Below are 16,720 nucleotides of genomic sequence, written 5' to 3'. Positions count from 1 at the left end.
TATTGATAAAAGTTTGATATAACTGAGTTTAGGGGTATAAATTGATTGTTGCTTCTTTGGTATATTTCATCGATTTTCTTATAATATAATAAATCTGTTGATCTGTCTCTTAGGTTAATATTGAATCGATAAACACTTGAAAAATAGTGCAAAAAAATGTTGACATGCTTGAAATATGATAGCCATCTACTTAAAATCCAATATCTAATATCTAGAATATTTTAAAGGTCACATTATCGCTCATTCAAATATAAATAAATAATATGCATAATGGTTTTAAGGTCATTTATTAAAACTTAGGTTTTAAAAGTAAATAAAATAAATTATAAATTGGAGTATTATTTATTTCTCTTTTATTTTTCTTTTTTAAAAAGAACTATATTATAATTTTGTTTATTTTGAATGAATTTTTTTAAAAGAAAAACAATTTTATATAAGTGATTTTGAGTTAATTTCAATAAAATAAATTAAACGAGAATTGTAATTAAAAAAAAAAAAAACATTTAGGCATTTACAAAAAAATTGCTTATTTGAAAATGCCTTTCGTGGTCTTAATATATTGCCGTCTAAGTGAGAGGGGCAGCTGTGGCTTGGCCTGGTTGCTGCCTCAACCCATCCCCATTCCATCTCCCAACCTTTCGCCCAACGAAAACTGGCTTCTTCACTTCCAAAATTTTTATCTGCGAATTTTGCTCTGAAATTAGGGTTTCAGTTTGTTAAATCCCTAATCATATCGTCTATGCTCGTGTTAATGATGCCGAAAATCACTTCCATGTTCCTTTCGAAGTACCGCTGCAACTACCGTAAGTTAAATTTCTGTTATCGGAGCTGAATTCGGGAGGGGTTGTCTTCCTGTTTTCAGCATTTTTCTCTATCAATCGGGCCCGTCATTGAGCCTTCAGTATTTCGTCGTTCTTCTGAGGCCTCTGCCATTTTGGCGCCTTCAACTTTTGAGTGCCTTGGCTGCTTCATCTCGTCATCTCCGCATGGTTCAGGTATGTTAGTGTTATGAACGCATATAGTGTATTTCAAATTCTGAGAGCAGCTTGAATGTTGTAATTTGCATTCTTTAGTCGAAGTTTCCTATTTTTGTGATGAATGTACTGGGGATGTTTTGCAATGAACAGATAAGAGAAATATGGTGATGAAAAATAAATATTGAGTCAACATTGTTGTATCTGCTTTCAAACGGGTTTAGGATTTCATGCCATCGCCATTCAATTTGTATACCAGCTTTGAAATTTTGATGGCTATGTTCTTCATAAAGAGCTTTGTAATCAGAAGAATCATGATGGGTCTTATGATATATGGCTACTTTTCTTATTTAGCTCATTTGTTTCTAGTTTCTGATTCTTCATGAAGAGTGCATTTTCAATAATAAATTTCTGCTCCAAGCTCAACTTTGGAAGAAAAAGACCATGCAGATATTTTGCAACTGCCAATTCTGCGTTGTCTTCTTTCAACTATGCGGACGAGGACTGCTTTACTTTTGAACTTCCTGCTGCTACTAACTCTGATGTTGACTCTGACGAACAAAATTATTTTGGCAATGACGTTCAAGTTTCGAAACGCCTGAAAGCTGATGATGATGAAATGAAACTGATAAAATTGATACTTGGGAACCATGGGTTTAATCTTGGTTCACATCCAAAACAATTGGAGATCGTTAGGATTTTGGATATTCTATTTGAGGAGAGTTCAGATGCACGACTTTGTCTTTACTACTTCAAATGGTCAGGATGTTTATCTGGATCTAATCGGTCGCTGGAGTCAATCTGTAGGATGATACATATTTTGGTTGCTGGGAATATGAATCATAGGGCAGTTGATTTAATGTCACATCTTGTTAAAAATTATGGTAGTAAAGAGGGCTCTTCAACTATATTGCTGAAACTTTTCTATGAAACACACCATGAAAGGAAGACTTTAGAAACCACATGTAGCATGCTGGTTGACTGTTACATCAAGGAAAGAATGGTAACGGCTGCTCTTATATTGATGGGTCAAATGAAGAGCTTCGACATATTTCCTTCTATATGGGTATACAAGTCGGTGATACAAGCTTTATTACAAACGAATCAGTCGGAGTCAGCCTGGGATCTTCTAGAAGAAATGCATAGGCAAGGTATAAGTTTAAATTATTCGATTAATCTATTTATTTATCATTATTGTGCAAAAGGTAATCTGAGCAGGGGGTGGAAAGTGCTTTTGGAGTTGAGGAAATTCAAATCGAAGCCTGACGCAGTTGATTACACAATTGTGATCAACTCACTATGCAAAATCTCTCTTTTAAAAGAAGCCACTGCCTTGTTGTTTAAAATGACTGCTTTTGGTGTTTCCCCTGATTCCGTTACGATGAGTTCTGTTATCGATGGTTATTGTAAACTAGGAAAGTTGGATATAGCTTGTAAAATATTGAAGTATTTTAGGCGTCCCTTAAATATTTTTATATACAATAGCTTTATAACGAAGTTATGTATGGAAGGTAACATGGTAAAAGCTTCTGAAGTTTTTCTTGAAATGTCTGAGGTGGGCTTAGTTCCTGACTGTGTTAGTTACACAACCATGATAGGAGGCTATTGTAAAGTGGGAAACATAAACAGAGCATTTTCTTACCTGGGGAAGATGTTAAAAAGTGGAATACGACCTTCTGTTATCACGTATACTTTGTTCATTGGTTACTTTTGCAAGTGTAGAGATGTCGAAATGGCTGAAGTTATGCTCCAAAAGATGATTATTGAGGGTTTAAAACCCGATGTTGTCATGTATAATATTTTGATGGATGGATATGGAAAGAAGGGCTACTTGCACAAGGCTTTTGAACTTCTCAATACGATGAGATCTACGAATCTTACGCCTGATATTGTGACATATAACACTCTCATTAATGGTCTTATTATGCGAGGGTTTCTTCAAGAGGCAAAGGATATGTTAGATGAGCTAAACAGGAGGGGTTTCAATATAGATGTTGTCACATACACTAATATCATACATGGATATTCGAAAAGGGGAAACTTTGAGGAAGCTTTTCTTGTTTGGTTTCATATGACTGACAACAGTGTAAAGCCTGATGTTGTTACTTGCAGTGCTCTTCTTAATGGGTATTGTCGAGAACGGCGTATAGATGAAGCAAATGCTTTATTTTGTAAAATGCTGGACATTGGGTTAAATCCAGACTTGATATTGTACAATACTCTAATCCATGGATTTTGCAGTGTTGGTAATGTGGGTGAAGGTTGCAATTTGGTAAAGAAGATGATCGAAAACAGTATCCTTCCGAACAATGTTACTTATCGTGCACTTGTCCTCGGATTTCAGAAAAGGAAGGTTATCGATCCAATAGAGAGTGCCACTTCTAAGCTTCAAGAAATCTTGCTTGCATATGATCTGCAGATTGATGCCAATGGATATATCTAATGTTGGAGAAACAAGATGAACGCAGCATTTTGCATGTGGTAATCTTCTCTTATACATATGCATTCTTTCTCCTATCCAATAAGTCATTAACTTAATCATAAGCACTAGCAGAATCTTCATTTCAGTTGAAGCCATACAGTTTCTAATTTATGTAGCTTTATGGTACTCATTTTCCAGGCCAGTCCCCTAAATCATATTATTTAAATATTTTGAATCAAGGATTTCTCGAGCATATCGAATGCTCCGGGTCCGAGTTTCTTGGGAAATTGGGGCGGAGAAGCAGCCCAAGGAGGGTGAATTTGGCAAGGTTTTCCGAGATTGAACCAGGTAACCTTGAAGAGTGTCTATGATACTACTTTGAGCTTACATGCTATAACTCAAAAGAGAAATATCTAGTTTCAATGTGGCTTGTCCCTTACCAGGTATTGAAATTTTTTCTTATGGATGAGCTTAGAGTGCCAAGATGCAAGGAAGTCATGCCTACTCCATCTTTTGAATCGGAAATTCGGGTAAGCTTTCGACTCCGTTTATCTATAATTCCTATACAACTTTCGTACTTTAGGCTATGTCTGATGACCATTTAGTTTTTTTATTTTTGAGAAGTAAGCTTATAAACACTAATTCTACCTTCTTTTTTTTTTTTTGTTTTTGTTCGTTGTCTACTTTTTACGAGTGTTGTCAAAATTAAAAGGATTAGTTTTTCTAAAACTTATTTTGTATTTAGAATTTGGTTAAGAATTCAAATCTTTACTTAAGAAAGATGAAAACCGTGATTATGAAATGTGAGAACAATTTTCCAAGCACAATTTTCAAAAACTAAAAACCAAAACTCATAGTTATCTAACGGGAATTTAGTTAACATTATTTTGCATAAACAAACAATGATTTAACGTGTTGGACTTGGGCAATCCTACCGACGAGGGCAGACGAAAATGACCATTGTGCCCCTCTTACCATGTAAAGTCTAGATGCTGGTTCTGGGTTTGATTTGGTAATGTTTCTTTCAATCCACACACATTGTGTTTCTTATGTTTTGTTTTTCTAATTAAGGAAATGAAAGTGTTCACTTGACCACAGAATATAATGTATATACCTTCCTATGTTTGTTCTCTTCTCAGGAGGATCAGCATCTCAGCATATGAGCAAATGCATTGAGGGTTTCAATATAAAAGTTCATAACCATCATCGTGATGAGTTGACCTACTGATGAACGTGAGTTGTGCAAATACATAATAAATGGCTTAGAGAGAATAGGTTCAAGTCATGACCAATCGGATCATGGCCTTACCATTCGGTCCCCGATGGGCTGCGGGTTAAGTTATTCCAACCCAAGTTTATGGTAGGTTGTCGAATTCTTGCACCATGAATAGTTCAAGGAGAGCTGTGGAGTTGCATTATCTTTATCGTCTTATATGGTGAGATGATTTGCACGACTTACGTTTCTTTCTTTCATTCTTTTCAGGTTGAAATCAGTATTTGGGCTAGTTTACGCGTATAGTGAGTTATCTCTTAAAACAATGGCGTGGCCTTAAAATATTGTGAGCTTGTGAAAGTTGTAGTGTATTCAATATCATAATCGCTTCTTTCCTCTTGCAACTTTACTACATTGAGTTGTATTAGAATCTTGAAAATGTCGTGCTCTTCACTATTTGAGTTAACTCGCTAATTTATTTCTTTAATTCTATGAAAGCAATCAGGAAAATAACTTAGGTCCGATTTGGTAACTTATTTGCGAAGAGTTGCATTTTTTTTTCTCGATAAATCTTTGAATTTTTATCTAAAATTTAAAAATAAAATAAAAAAATAAATAGGTGATACCAGTTTTTATAAACTTAATTTTTAAAAGGTAAATGGTTGCTAGTTATTGTGTATTTGATAGTTTTTTTACTATCTTAAAAATGTTTTTAACTCGTGGAATATAGTAATTTTAATTGGTAATAAGTCATTCAATTTTTTGCAATTTAATGTATTTTATAATTTTGTATTATCATTAATTACACTAAAAGAAACGGACAGCAACAGGTCACTCGTGTTCATATTTTATACATTTGAGAGCTTTGTGCATATTTTGAGAATACCGGTGGTTGGGAACCCGACGCGAATCGGGAAGTGACTTTGTATACAGAATTCTACGGTCTTAGGGATTCTCAATTCGTGCGAGCTTCTTAGGGCATTGATTTTCAGGTTTCATTTTCGTCTTTATTTGTGAATTGGTTGAGTTCTTTTAATTTCGATTATATAGAAACAAGAAGCTCTAAATTTGAGCTGTATTAGAGGGAGATCGGTCGAGAATCGCGATGACTCCTGTTTGTCCATCCGTGAAATCTGCTCGTCCCGACGACGCTTCTTCACGGAAGCAACAAGGGGAATCTGTTTGTCCGTTTGCGAAATCCGGCTGTTCCGATGACGCTTCTTCAAGAAAGCTGCAATCGGAGGCTGCTTGCCCGTTTTTGAAATCCGCTCGTTCGGACGATGCTTCGTTGACGAAGAGTCTGGTTGAGGGGGAGAAAGGTGGGGCCGATGCTGCCAGTGCCAGTGGCAAGTGTCCATTCGGATATGATTCTCAAACTTTCAAGATTGGCCCTCTGAGCTGTATGATTTGTCAGGCACTTCTCTTTGAATGCAGCAGATGTGTCCCCTGTTCTCATATTTTTTGCAAGTAATTAATCAGCTTTGGTGTTTCTTATCTTCGTTTTGTTTTTCTTTTCGAGATTCCTTCGGTCAATTGTTTGATTGTTTCTTCTTGAATTGAACTAGAGCATGTATATCGCGTTTTAAGGACTGTCCCCTGTGTGGAGCTGACATTGAGAAGATTGAAGCAGACGCGAATCTGCAAGCTACGGTTGATCGCTTCATTGAAGGTCATGCGAGAATCAAGAGACCCCAGGTGAACTCAGACAAAGAGAATGAGGAAGTTAGTGAAAGTAAAGTAGTAATTTATGAAGACTTATCCATGGAGAGAGGTGCTTTCTTGATCCAACAAGCCATGAGGGTAATATTCCTCGTTCATTTCTTCCTGTTTCGTTTTTTGCTTGTGATATAAATGTATGTTTGAATATCTCACTGCAATCAATTGGATGTTTCTTCTTTTATTTGAACGATCTAGTCAGTGAGTGGTGTGAGCTTCATTTTTATAGGGGTTGTCTGAAAATATTTGATTGAAGAGCGTAAGAATCATTTATCCAAATACCATTTACAGAAAATATTTTGAAAATAAGTAGCTTCATCTGTAAGAACACCTAAAGAAAGCAAGAAAAAACAACTTTTTGGAAACAGTTATCCAAATACCATTTACAGAAAATAAACATCCCTTTAGTTTTTGTTTTTGAAAGTTTTACAATCTAGTTTTTTATCGCAGGCATTTCGTGCCCAGAATATTGAAAGTGCCAAATCCAGGCTCACTGTCTGTGTTGAAGATATTCGAGATCAGTTAGAAAGAATGGGCAATTCATCCGAATTGTGCTCACAGCTTGGAGCGGTTTTCGGCACACTTGGCGATTGTTGGTATGTTGGTTCTCTTCTCTCTCTTACGACAGGGCATATAGTTTCTTAAAGTGCAGCTTTTCTTGAATAACCTCTTAGGTGGTGTGGTTTTAAATGAGACGTATCTCTAAGAGTCTCCTGCCTATTATTTTGTTAGCAATATAATTTAATTTAGTTTGTTATCAATGAATCTTGGGGGGGTGCATGGGAGATTGAACGGTATATTGGTAGTTAAGCATACAACAAGCTGGCTTTACTCGGGATTTTTACATCGGATTGTATGCGTAGGTAACCATGGGCCCATGGCTAACTAAAACTTTTTTCAGTCAGATTCTGAAGTTATCATTCTAATGAACAACTAACACTTGTCTATTGTGAAATCCTGATGTGAATATTCCATTGAAACTAACCATATGGATATTATGTTGCCGCCAATTTTTAAGCTACTAAAACAATACTTATAAATCCTGATGTAAATTTCTGTTGTTTTATCCTATTTTACAGTCGAGCAGCTGGAGATGCTAGTTCTGCAATCATTCACTTTGAAGAAAGTGTAGAATTTCTCTCAAAGCTGCCTGAAAAGACTCGCGAGGTTCTTTATTTGAAACATTTGAGTCAACATTGTGAATTACTGCTTGCTTTTGAAATGCTTAGTAACCCTTGTTTCTCCCTTCAGGTCATTCAGACACTTTCTGTATCACTAAACAAAATTGGTGATCTAAAGTATTATGAAGGAGACCTCCAAGCTGCAAGATCTTATTATCTCCGGTCTCTTAATGTTCGTCAAGATTGGAGCAAGCATCATCCAGATGATCCAGCTCAGGTTTGTGATTGTTAATTTCTAGAGATTACCTGGTTAAATAAACCTCTTTCCAAGAAAGAGTAGAAGAACTAAATCAGTCATTCATTGTTATTAGCGAAATCCCAATACGTTTTCTCTTCGGATTAGAATTTTCCAGCAGGAATGACTATTTTGGTGAACTCAATGTAGTCTACGTAATTAGTTGGTTGAGTATTCTGCAAGTGCTTATGATTGACAATTTCTAGAATCCAAAAACTGGTGAGTTCTAGAAAGATATGGCTGCAGGTTTGAGACGGGTGTTTCGCGTTTATGAAAAATATGGGATAGGATGTCTAGTCTAGGTGACACCGTTTGTGTCGTGCCTTCCAAAGACTTCGGTTGTGGATTTTATTGTTGCATTAACATACATTTTAAAAAAAATACAGCACGAGTTTCTCATATTTCTGAAATGGACCTTATTGGATGCTACAGATCCTAGATGTGGCTGTTTCACTTGCAAAAGTTGCAGATGTAGACAGCGGTCTAGGAAATGAAGATATGGCAGTTGATAGATTTCAGGAAGGCATAAAGTTGTTGGAATCATTAACACTGAATGCTCAGAATCCTGGTCTTGAACAGCGAGTAAGAGCTTGCTTCTTACACTTAATATAGTTCATATCAATCAAATGTTTGATGGGCTTTCATATTTTACTGGCAGCGTCAATCTGTTTTGAAGTTCCTTGAAGCTCAATTTGCAGAGCGACAAAAGCCTACTAAATCCAATTGCTAGAGATCATCATACCAATCTTAGTTAAGCAAATAAGCTCCTTTTAGCCGAGCAACATGGAAGGTTGCAAGCGCCCGTCTCGAATTCTCTTATCGTGTTTTCTTCAGGTTATAGTACCGAAGCATCCATAACCGATGTCGCTTTATTCACATAAGCATGAATCGACCTGGTAGTCGTGTGAAGCCGTGGCCTTTTAAATCTGTCTGCTGGTCAGGTCTCGTGTATAATGTTTTTCTTGCCCATGCATAATGTCCTTCGGATTGAGCCGACCTCCGTTACAGTCGTTCCCCCACACTTTTACAGTGAACTTTTTAGCTAGGTGCATCTCTAAAACAAATTGGAAGTTAATTAGTTCAGGGTTTATATTGTAGATTTCGCCCTTTCTTTGTCATTCCCTTCTCTTTTGTTGGTAGATGAGTTTCTTAGGGAAGATGATTGGATTGTTGGGTATGCAATAAATATTGATGAGACGGCTTACTACAATGATTTATACTTTTCCTCTATTCTATTACCATCCGTCATCAACTGCGAGGAAACATATGAAATGAAGACTGAACTCAAGCAAGATTCATTTCCCTGAACCTCTATCTATTCCCTTATTGAGAGTTATTCAAACACGAACGGTAAACAAGGGAAACACCTTAACTACTGAATCTGAACCTATTTATTCAATCAAAGACTCGGTAGGGAAAATATGAGTAATTTGTAAGCTTCTTTACATAGCCTTTAATAAATAATATTTAAGAATTATTAAATAAAATAAGATAAACTACAAATTTAGTTGTTATGAACTTTCAAATTTGTATTTATTTGGTGCACCGACTTTTAAAAGTATAAATTTAAATATGAGTTTTTGACGTTTTATGTTTATTTGAGTTTAAAAATACAGATTTATAGTTATGAATTTTGAAATTTTATTAAATTTTATAAATTTATTGAACACAAAATTTTAAAAAATTATAATTTTATTAGACATAAATTTTAATTAAAAAAGAAAAAGTTAAATTACAAAGACAAAATAATTATTGATAAAAATTAGATTAATTAATGATTATAATTATTTTATCAACTGACCTGAAATTAATTAATTAAATTATGTATGAATTTTTAATATCATGTGTTTAACAAATATTTTAATTTTAAAGATTTTTTAAAGTGGAAGAATTAGATTCTAGACATAATTTATTTGTTTTTTAGTCAAAATATACCAACTATAAAAAATATTAAAATTGTAGGGAGAAAATGAAATAAACACTAAACTAGGATTTAAAATACTAAAATTATTTTAATTCATCTATCTTTCTTCGTTTATATATATATATATATATATATGTGTGTGCGCGCGCGCGCGCTTTTTAATAATTAAAGTCACGTACCTAATTTATATTTAAGTGCTAGGATATATTTATTTTTAACTTTTTAAGTGAGGGATAGATTAAGAAAGAGAGTCAAATCATGAAGAAAAAAGAAGAAAAAGAAAAAGAAAAAAGGAAAAATAATATATCTTATTATTTGTTCTTTTCTATTTTATCCACCAACTACTCCACTAAACTCAGCACGAGGGGATTTCTTGACTATAAAATGGAAAATGGAAAAGGGGACAAAAATAATAAACAATAAAGAAAATGGAACACAAGGTGAGGTTCCTCGCCATTAAAGCAAATTTTTTCTTGGTGCCGAGCTCCGAATTACAGAGGCTTTAGGTTAGTGGGCATCCTCTTCATTTCTCCGCCAGAAAAGCCATCTGGCGAGCGAGGATCTACGGCGGGCATGAACTGAATTGGTAGGCTTGTTTATCGAAATTTGTCCGCGGTTTTTTCTCCTTCGACTAGCATAAGATCTGAATTAGCTCCCTAGGTTTTTTCAGGCACCTGCATCAAAATTCGGTCTGAATGATCGATTTTTCTCTGTTGCGATGTTTGATTGTTGAATTGAAGGCCATTTTGGATTCCCTAGAATTTTGATTTACGTGCGCTTGTTGGTTGATCCGATCCTTCGCGTAATTGCATAGGTAATTGTAAGGTTTCATTATTTGAATGAATGGATTTTTAGTTCAGTTGGAATTCAGGAGAGTCGGATTGCCATATACAGCTCATTTGTTGTTCGTTTGAAAAGAAAAATTATTCCCTCCATCTTCCTTCTCGTACTCATCCTTGGTGTATAGAAGACATTGAGTGCGGGGCTCGGATGTGCGTGTTTCTCGCGGTGCTTGTTAGTTCATATATTCGGGGCGGAATTGTGTAGATATGCAGCAGAGTGAGGGCCTCTCTAGCAATAGTTATGAAAATGATATTTCTTCGTCGTCTTTGAGGCTGACAACGCCTCAGAAGTCTATTAGGCGATTGGGGCTGTGCTCGCAAATAGCAACTGGCGGACAACACTCCTCGCCTATCGTCTTCCCTGAGAAGCGCAGCAAGGCCAAGTCTTCTTCCAGGCGAGGGAGTGAGATTAATTCCTCTATCCCCAAGTTCACCATGACCTCCTGTGATGATCTCGACAAGCCGAAGAGCTTCGAACACAGGATTGACATAGGTGGAGGAGATGAAAAGTCGGATTTATTGGGCTATACGGTATTCTCGGGTAAGCTAGTTTTGGATAAGAGAAAGAATTCGGACAAGAATACTTCTGTTGACGCTGGTGTAGCCAATCAAGAAGGTTTTGATGCTAAACTTACTAGCACGGCCTTGGTATGGGGTTCTCACATGCTACGTCTGGAGGATGTCATTTCAGTAAGCTTTCTTTACATCTCACCAAAACACAAGGCCCAAGATTTTCTGTTAGACGTATTGATGAATTGATGATACTATGACAGGTCTCGTACAATGTTGATCTCAGGCATTTTACAATTCATTCATATCCACTGCAGAAAGGTCCACGTGGTCTTTCTTGTTTTGTGAAGGCCAGGAGAAAGCAAATAGATTATCGCTTTTTGGCTTCCAGCGTTGAAGAGGCAGTTCAGTGGGTTGGTGGTTTTGCAGATCAGCACTGCTATGTAAACTGTTTACCTCACCCCTTACTGTCATCAAAGAGGCAGGCATCTTCAGAATTAATTCCGGTTGATATACCTCCTGAATTACTTTTCAAATGCAAGAATCCACCAAAGATGCTTGTGATATTAAATCCACGCTCTGGACGGGGTCGGTCAACTAAAGTTTTTCACGGGATTGTTGAACCAATATTTAAGGTATGGTTTATCCATGCACTAAAGTTGAATATCAAGCACTCTTTTTCCATTCAACTAGATTTTCCCCTAAGCTTATATCCAACAAATAACCATGGAGTACAAGACTTTTAATGACCTTTTGTATTAAGATTTACTGATATAGTGTAAAGTCATGATGGAAGTTGACATTTCTACTCTTGGTTGAAGTTGAAAATTTGGATCTTTTCTATCCCTGGGTGAATTGATTTGGTAATTTTACCATGGATTATAATGATTTGCAATCTTCTGCTTATTATTTATTTACTTATTTTGCAATACTTAACAGCTTGCAGGGTTCAGATTGGAGGTGGTTAAAACGACATCTGCAGGCCATGCTAGGAAGCTCGCATCTAGTGTTGACATAAGCAGTTGCCCTGACGGTATTTCTATTTGATGTGCTCTATTATGATAAACAGATGTTATTTCTTGTTTATGTATATATCTGATTATCTTTTCCCTCTTTAAATAATGAACCTACCCCTTCAATTTTCAGGAATTATTTGTGTGGGAGGTGATGGGGTTATTAATGAGGTTAGCCACATCTATTTTTATTTATAATACTTCTCTATGGTATTTGTTGGTGCACTTTCGTGTAATTGTGTAGTTTTGAGTTGTCCCCTTTTGTTTCAGCCCTTGATTTTTGTGAGGCATCTTTTGTTTCTCTCTTTCATTTCTCTCATAAAAAGTTCGTTGCTATATATATATATATATATATATATTTTTTTTTTTTTAAAAAAAAAAAAATTGCAGCTGTATTTTATGATGCTAAATATATTTTAACCCTCATGTTGTCATAGTGCTAGAAATAGTTTTTGGCTTTGAATTTTTTGTATTTATTAGGTTACATTACAAGTTTAGTTATGCACTTTGAGATTTTTGTCTATTTGTTTCATGTATTTTCAAAAGTGTCTAGTAGGTTCCTAAGCTTTCAATTTTGTGTCTAATAAGTCTTTGAACTTTCAATGGTCCTTGAAAACTCATTTTTTTTTAAAAAAATTAATTGAGCTATTAGATATAAATTTTAATTTTATGCCTTATAGAATTCTAAAATTTCCATTTTGTATCCCTAGATCTATAAATTTGTAATTATTTATAGTTCAGGACAAAATAGACATAAATCTTCTCAAAATTCAGAGACTACATTTGTAATTTAACCTATTTCTTCAATGGTATACTAAGAAATATAAATCACATCAACCTTGGTGGCTATGCAGGTTTTGAATGGTCTATTAAGTAGAGACAACCAGAAGGAAGGAATTTCTATTCCAATTGGAATAATTCCTGCAGGTTCTGATAACTCGTTAGTTTGGACTGTTCTTGGAGTTAGAGATCCAATTTCCGCTGCAATGGCTATTGTGAAGGTGAAATTTTTTTTCTGGTCTACTTAGGACGTTTATAAAGTTAATACTGTGAACAATCTTTTATGTAAAAAAGAAATTACACCATGAACAAAAAGATTTCTTGCACTTTTTTGTTGTATTCCTGGAGATAAATGAAAACACTTTCATGACTAGGAACCTGGTTACAATGCAGTATTTGTCTAGATTTGTTGTTTATAAGATTTCTATTCTATTTGGAAGATTTACTCCTTGATATTTCCTTGTTGTATTTACTTTTCTAATTAAGGTCTGTTCTTGCAAAGGTAAATATCGGGGTTTATGTTTAGTGTCCCAGGAAAAAGCATAGATGAGAATATTCTTATGTGGGAAGTAATATTATTCACCTCCTATATGAACGTATGTGTAATTCCCGTAACAAAAAGTCAATTGCATAATGATGTTACTGCTAGATATCTGCTTGTACATTCATGCTTGTGTGGTAGCACAGCTCATCACACCGTGACTGCATACTCCCTAACTTTTTTTGTAATAAACCCCACATTGGTAAATATTATATAGACATTGCTCTGACCATTCCTTACTACCTTCATTTTGATTGTTTCAAGATTAGTTTTATTAGCTATATTTCTCACTCATGCTGTGGTATTTTTTTAATTCATAGGGTGGTCTTACTGCAACCGATGTTTTTGCTGTTGAATGGATCAAATCAGGTGTTATCCATTTTGGGTTGACAGTCTCATATTATGGATTTGTCAGTGATGGTAAGTAATGATACAGGAGTTCATTTTATCTTTAAGATTATTGTTCTGAACCATTGTCGAATGCACTCAAGGGTGAGATGAATGAGGGCCTCTCTTTGTTAGTGTTAATGGAGGTTGTTCTTTCCCCTTATGCCTTAGCTATCAGTTTTTATACTTTCTACATTTAAAATGGTCTACCATACAGCATTGCATAATATCATTCGTTGTTCTCTTGTCAATTCACAGCTGTGGTGTAAATTCATTCCCCCCCTCTCTCTCTGAGTTGATTAAGATTTCAAAAGTATTTTGCAAGAATGAAAGGTGAAATACTAAACAAAAAAACAACATAGATTAGATGTAACCTTTGTAAGCTTGATTTTAAAAAATAAAAAAAATTAGAAACAAAATAATGAGGCCTACTTTCTTTTTGCTATCAAGTCATTATTGTTGGAAATACCTTGTTCTTCTTCTTGGGGCAATCCTCTCCCTCGTGATTTTTGGCAACCAGCGGTAGATAAGTTTGAATGAATTATTTGTTACTTGAGGCTTCAGAAATATTTCTCTACTATTGGTAGATAAGTTTGTGGTGAGTGTTAAGCTGCAGATGGCTTTGAATAGGCTGGCCAGCCTTCACTTGGATATCTTACACCAACTTTTGTAGACGTCACGTTACTTTTCTTTTCCTTATAGGAAACTAACTTCCATTGACTACTTTGTCTTATTGATGAAATGAATTTTGTTTCCATCAAAAAAATGATGTGAATTTGGCCATTTGTTACAGTGCTGGAACTTTCTGAAAGGTATCAGAAGCGATTTGGTCCTCTACGTTACTTTGTTGCGGGAATCCTCAAATTCTTATGCTTACCGAAGTATAGTTTTGAAGTGGAATACCTTCCTGCATCATTAGAGGATGATGGAAAATTCTCGGCTGAGCGTGAAGTCGTAGACATGTCAGATTTATACACAGATATAATGAGGAGATCAATCAAAGAGGGCATCCCCAGGGCCTCGAGTTTATCAAGCATTGACTCAATAATGACTCCTAGTCGAATGTCTGGTGGAGACTTGGATACAACCTGTAGTAGCACTCGTGCTAGCACTGAACCATCCGAGTATGTGCGTGGTCTTGATCCTAAATCCAAGCGCCTTTCATCAGGAAGGAGCAATATAACAGCAGAGCCCGAAGTTATTCATCCACAACCACCCTTTTCAGCTACTCCCAACTGGCCAAGAACCAGGTCAAAGTCCAGAACAGACAAGGGATGGACTGGTTTGATAACCACACAAGATACCACTAGATGTTCTTGGGGCAGTGCGAATAATGACAGAGAGGATATATCTTCAACACTGTCTGATCCGGGTCCGATTTGGGATGCAGAACCAAAGTGGGATACTGAGTCTAATTGGGTCGTCGAACATCCAATTGAATTGCCAGGTCCAACAAATGATGCAGAAGAAGGTCCAACAGAGCAAGCTGTGCGTGTGGTTGAAGATAAATGGATCACTAAGAAGGGGAAATTTCTTGGAATCATAGTTTGCAACCATGCTTGTAGAACTGTTCAGAGTTCTCAAGTAGTGGCCCCAAGATCTGAGCATGATGACAATACTCTTGACTTGCTTTTGGTTCATGGGAGTGGACGACTTAGGCTGTTGCGATTTTTTTTGCTGCTTCAGATCGGTCGACATCTTTCACTGCCATTCGTTGAATATGTCAAGGTATGTTACTCTACATCCCCATTTAGCCCTGCATTTCCAGGCTGCAATTAGGATTCTGTAAAAGGGTGAAAGTTATTGTAAAGTTGCAAGCGGCATGAGCTAAAACATTGTTTGTTCACAATACAGGTGAAATCGGTGAAGATTAAACCTGGTAAGCATTCACGCAGTGGATGCGGCATTGATGGTGAGCTCTTACCCCTCACTGGCCAAGTTGTTTCGTCTTTGCTTCCAGAACAATGCAGACTTATTGGTCGATTTCCCGGCCATCACGTATAACCAAGTAATCCTCTTATCTGAAATATTTTGATATGCCACTGACTGATCATAGAGTTCCTGTTAACTGAGTCGTATTTCTTCATGTGGTTGTGTAACATGCAGCTCAATCCTTTATAGCATAATAGAGAATCTTTGTGCATTATTTCCTACCCATTCCCATCTCACAGTTCTGTTCTTCCTTCGAACAAATTGAGGTCTCGTAAATCTTTTGTTAAGAAAACACGTCGGGTCGCCTTTTGCCCTGCAGTTCTATCCCCTCTTGAATCCCCCTGTTGTGTATTTTTTACCCCCATCATGTCTGTTCATTGTACAAGCGTGACAAGCTTCACACTCAGCTCCCCGATCCACTCGATTTAGTTCTATTTACATTCTTCACAAGTTTTCTGGAGATACTTATATTGTATATACGTGATTGTGAACTTTTTTGGTCTGCCCTTCTCTCCTACTTTCCAGCCCTGCCCCTTTGATGTTCTAGTTATGTCTATATCAATCCTAGTGAGTTTCCTAATTAGTTATTAGCGATTGAAAATGTCTTGAGTAGTGTAGTGCGTCGATGAACTAGTTTGAAATATAGTTGACATATTTCTTGGTAGATCTGTATGGTTAATATCATTTGTTTGGCTGGTTTCTGGTTGATTAATATTATGTGGATTTGAAAGGCAAGGCTTTGATCAAGAGCTTGAATATTTTCACTTCAGCTTGGATCTGTACCTAAAAACATTAATGGCAGAATCATTGACTAAAGCAGCCATTGATCTGAATTATGATGCACATATATTTACTATTGTTAGTCTATTTGATCTCCAAATTAAAATTTCTGAACTTTTAATTTCGCTGAAGTTTGTGTTTAGCGAGTTTCGAATAAATTTATACAATTTTAAAATTAATTGATGATTAGATATGAAAGTGATTATGTTTGATAGTCATAATTTTTTTTTTTTTTTTTTTTTTTTTTTTTTTTTTTTTTTTTTTTTTTTT

At 35.8% G+C, this 16,720-nt stretch overlaps 2 protein-coding genes across 10 annotated transcripts in view; both read left to right on the top strand.

The window, feature by feature from the left end:
• Positions 1-551: 551 nt before the first annotated feature.
• On the top strand, positions 552-8,961 carry LOC111493555 (protein NCA1-like). Of its 7 annotated transcripts, XM_023143312.1 has the most exons (12): positions 3,600-3,744; positions 3,840-3,926; positions 4,536-4,756; positions 4,880-4,955; positions 5,440-5,601; positions 5,692-6,076; positions 6,175-6,409; positions 6,776-6,921; positions 7,405-7,492; positions 7,577-7,723; positions 8,174-8,323; positions 8,400-8,961. In XM_023143312.1, the coding sequence occupies exons 6-12, from the start codon at positions 5,715-5,717 to the stop codon at positions 8,469-8,471; spliced, it is 1,200 nt and encodes a 399-aa protein (XP_022999080.1). In that variant the 5' UTR covers positions 3,600-3,744; positions 3,840-3,926; positions 4,536-4,756; positions 4,880-4,955; positions 5,440-5,601; positions 5,692-5,714; the 3' UTR covers positions 8,472-8,961. The 7 variants fall into 7 exon arrangements, 1 of the variants encoding a protein (XP_022999080.1); XR_002720027.1 differs by lacking the exons at positions 5,692-6,076; positions 6,175-6,409; positions 6,776-6,921; ... (2 more) ...; positions 8,174-8,323; positions 8,400-8,961 and adding exons at positions 552-995; positions 1,344-3,455 and having other exon boundaries at positions 3,595-3,744; positions 5,440-5,596; XR_002720030.1 differs by lacking the exons at positions 5,440-5,601; positions 5,692-6,076; positions 6,175-6,409; ... (3 more) ...; positions 8,174-8,323; positions 8,400-8,961 and adding exons at positions 552-995; positions 1,344-2,125; positions 2,573-3,455 and having other exon boundaries at positions 3,595-3,744; positions 4,880-5,096.
• A 1,110-nt stretch (positions 8,962-10,071) lies between these two features.
• Positions 10,072-16,720, top strand: part of LOC111493501 (sphingoid long-chain bases kinase 1-like) — a 7,601-nt gene continuing 952 nt past the window's right edge. Inside the window, exons 1-9 of one of the 3 annotated variants that reach the window (XM_023143207.1) lie at positions 10,072-10,251; positions 10,336-11,197; positions 11,281-11,652; positions 11,957-12,050; positions 12,164-12,201; positions 12,885-13,031; positions 13,672-13,771; positions 14,532-15,466; positions 15,593-16,434. In XM_023143207.1, coding sequence (XP_022998975.1) covers positions 10,715-11,197; positions 11,281-11,652; positions 11,957-12,050; positions 12,164-12,201; positions 12,885-13,031; positions 13,672-13,771; positions 14,532-15,466; positions 15,593-15,742 — 2,319 coding nt within the window. In that variant the 5' untranslated portion in view covers positions 10,072-10,251; positions 10,336-10,714 and the 3' untranslated portion in view covers positions 15,743-16,434. Of the gene's footprint in view, positions 11,198-11,280; positions 11,653-11,956; positions 12,051-12,163; positions 12,202-12,884; positions 13,032-13,671; positions 13,772-14,531; positions 15,467-15,592; positions 16,435-16,720 lie in introns of those variants that run through there. The other 2 variants (XM_023143212.1, XM_023143217.1) reach the window with 2 other exon arrangements.

This window comes from Cucurbita maxima, unplaced genomic scaffold (assembly GCF_002738345.1).
Source record: "Cucurbita maxima cultivar Rimu unplaced genomic scaffold, Cmax_1.0 Cma_Scf00001, whole genome shotgun sequence".
In the NCBI taxonomy this organism is placed as follows: Eukaryota; Viridiplantae; Streptophyta; class Magnoliopsida; order Cucurbitales; family Cucurbitaceae; genus Cucurbita; species Cucurbita maxima.
Note: the sequence above shows the minus strand (reverse complement) of the source record. Positions and strands in the feature narration are given on the sequence as shown.

Coding starts and splice junctions, on each gene's coding strand:
- LOC111493555 (XM_023143312.1), top strand. CDS start 5,715: ATGACTCCTGTTTGTCCATCCGTGAAATCTGCTCGTCCCGACGACGCT. Junction 6,922..7,404: donor GGCACACTTGGCGATTGTTG/GTATGTTGGTTC, acceptor CCTATTTTACAG/TCGAGCAGCTGGAGATGCTA. Junction 7,493..7,576: donor TGCCTGAAAAGACTCGCGAG/GTTCTTTATTTG, acceptor TTCTCCCTTCAG/GTCATTCAGACACTTTCTGT.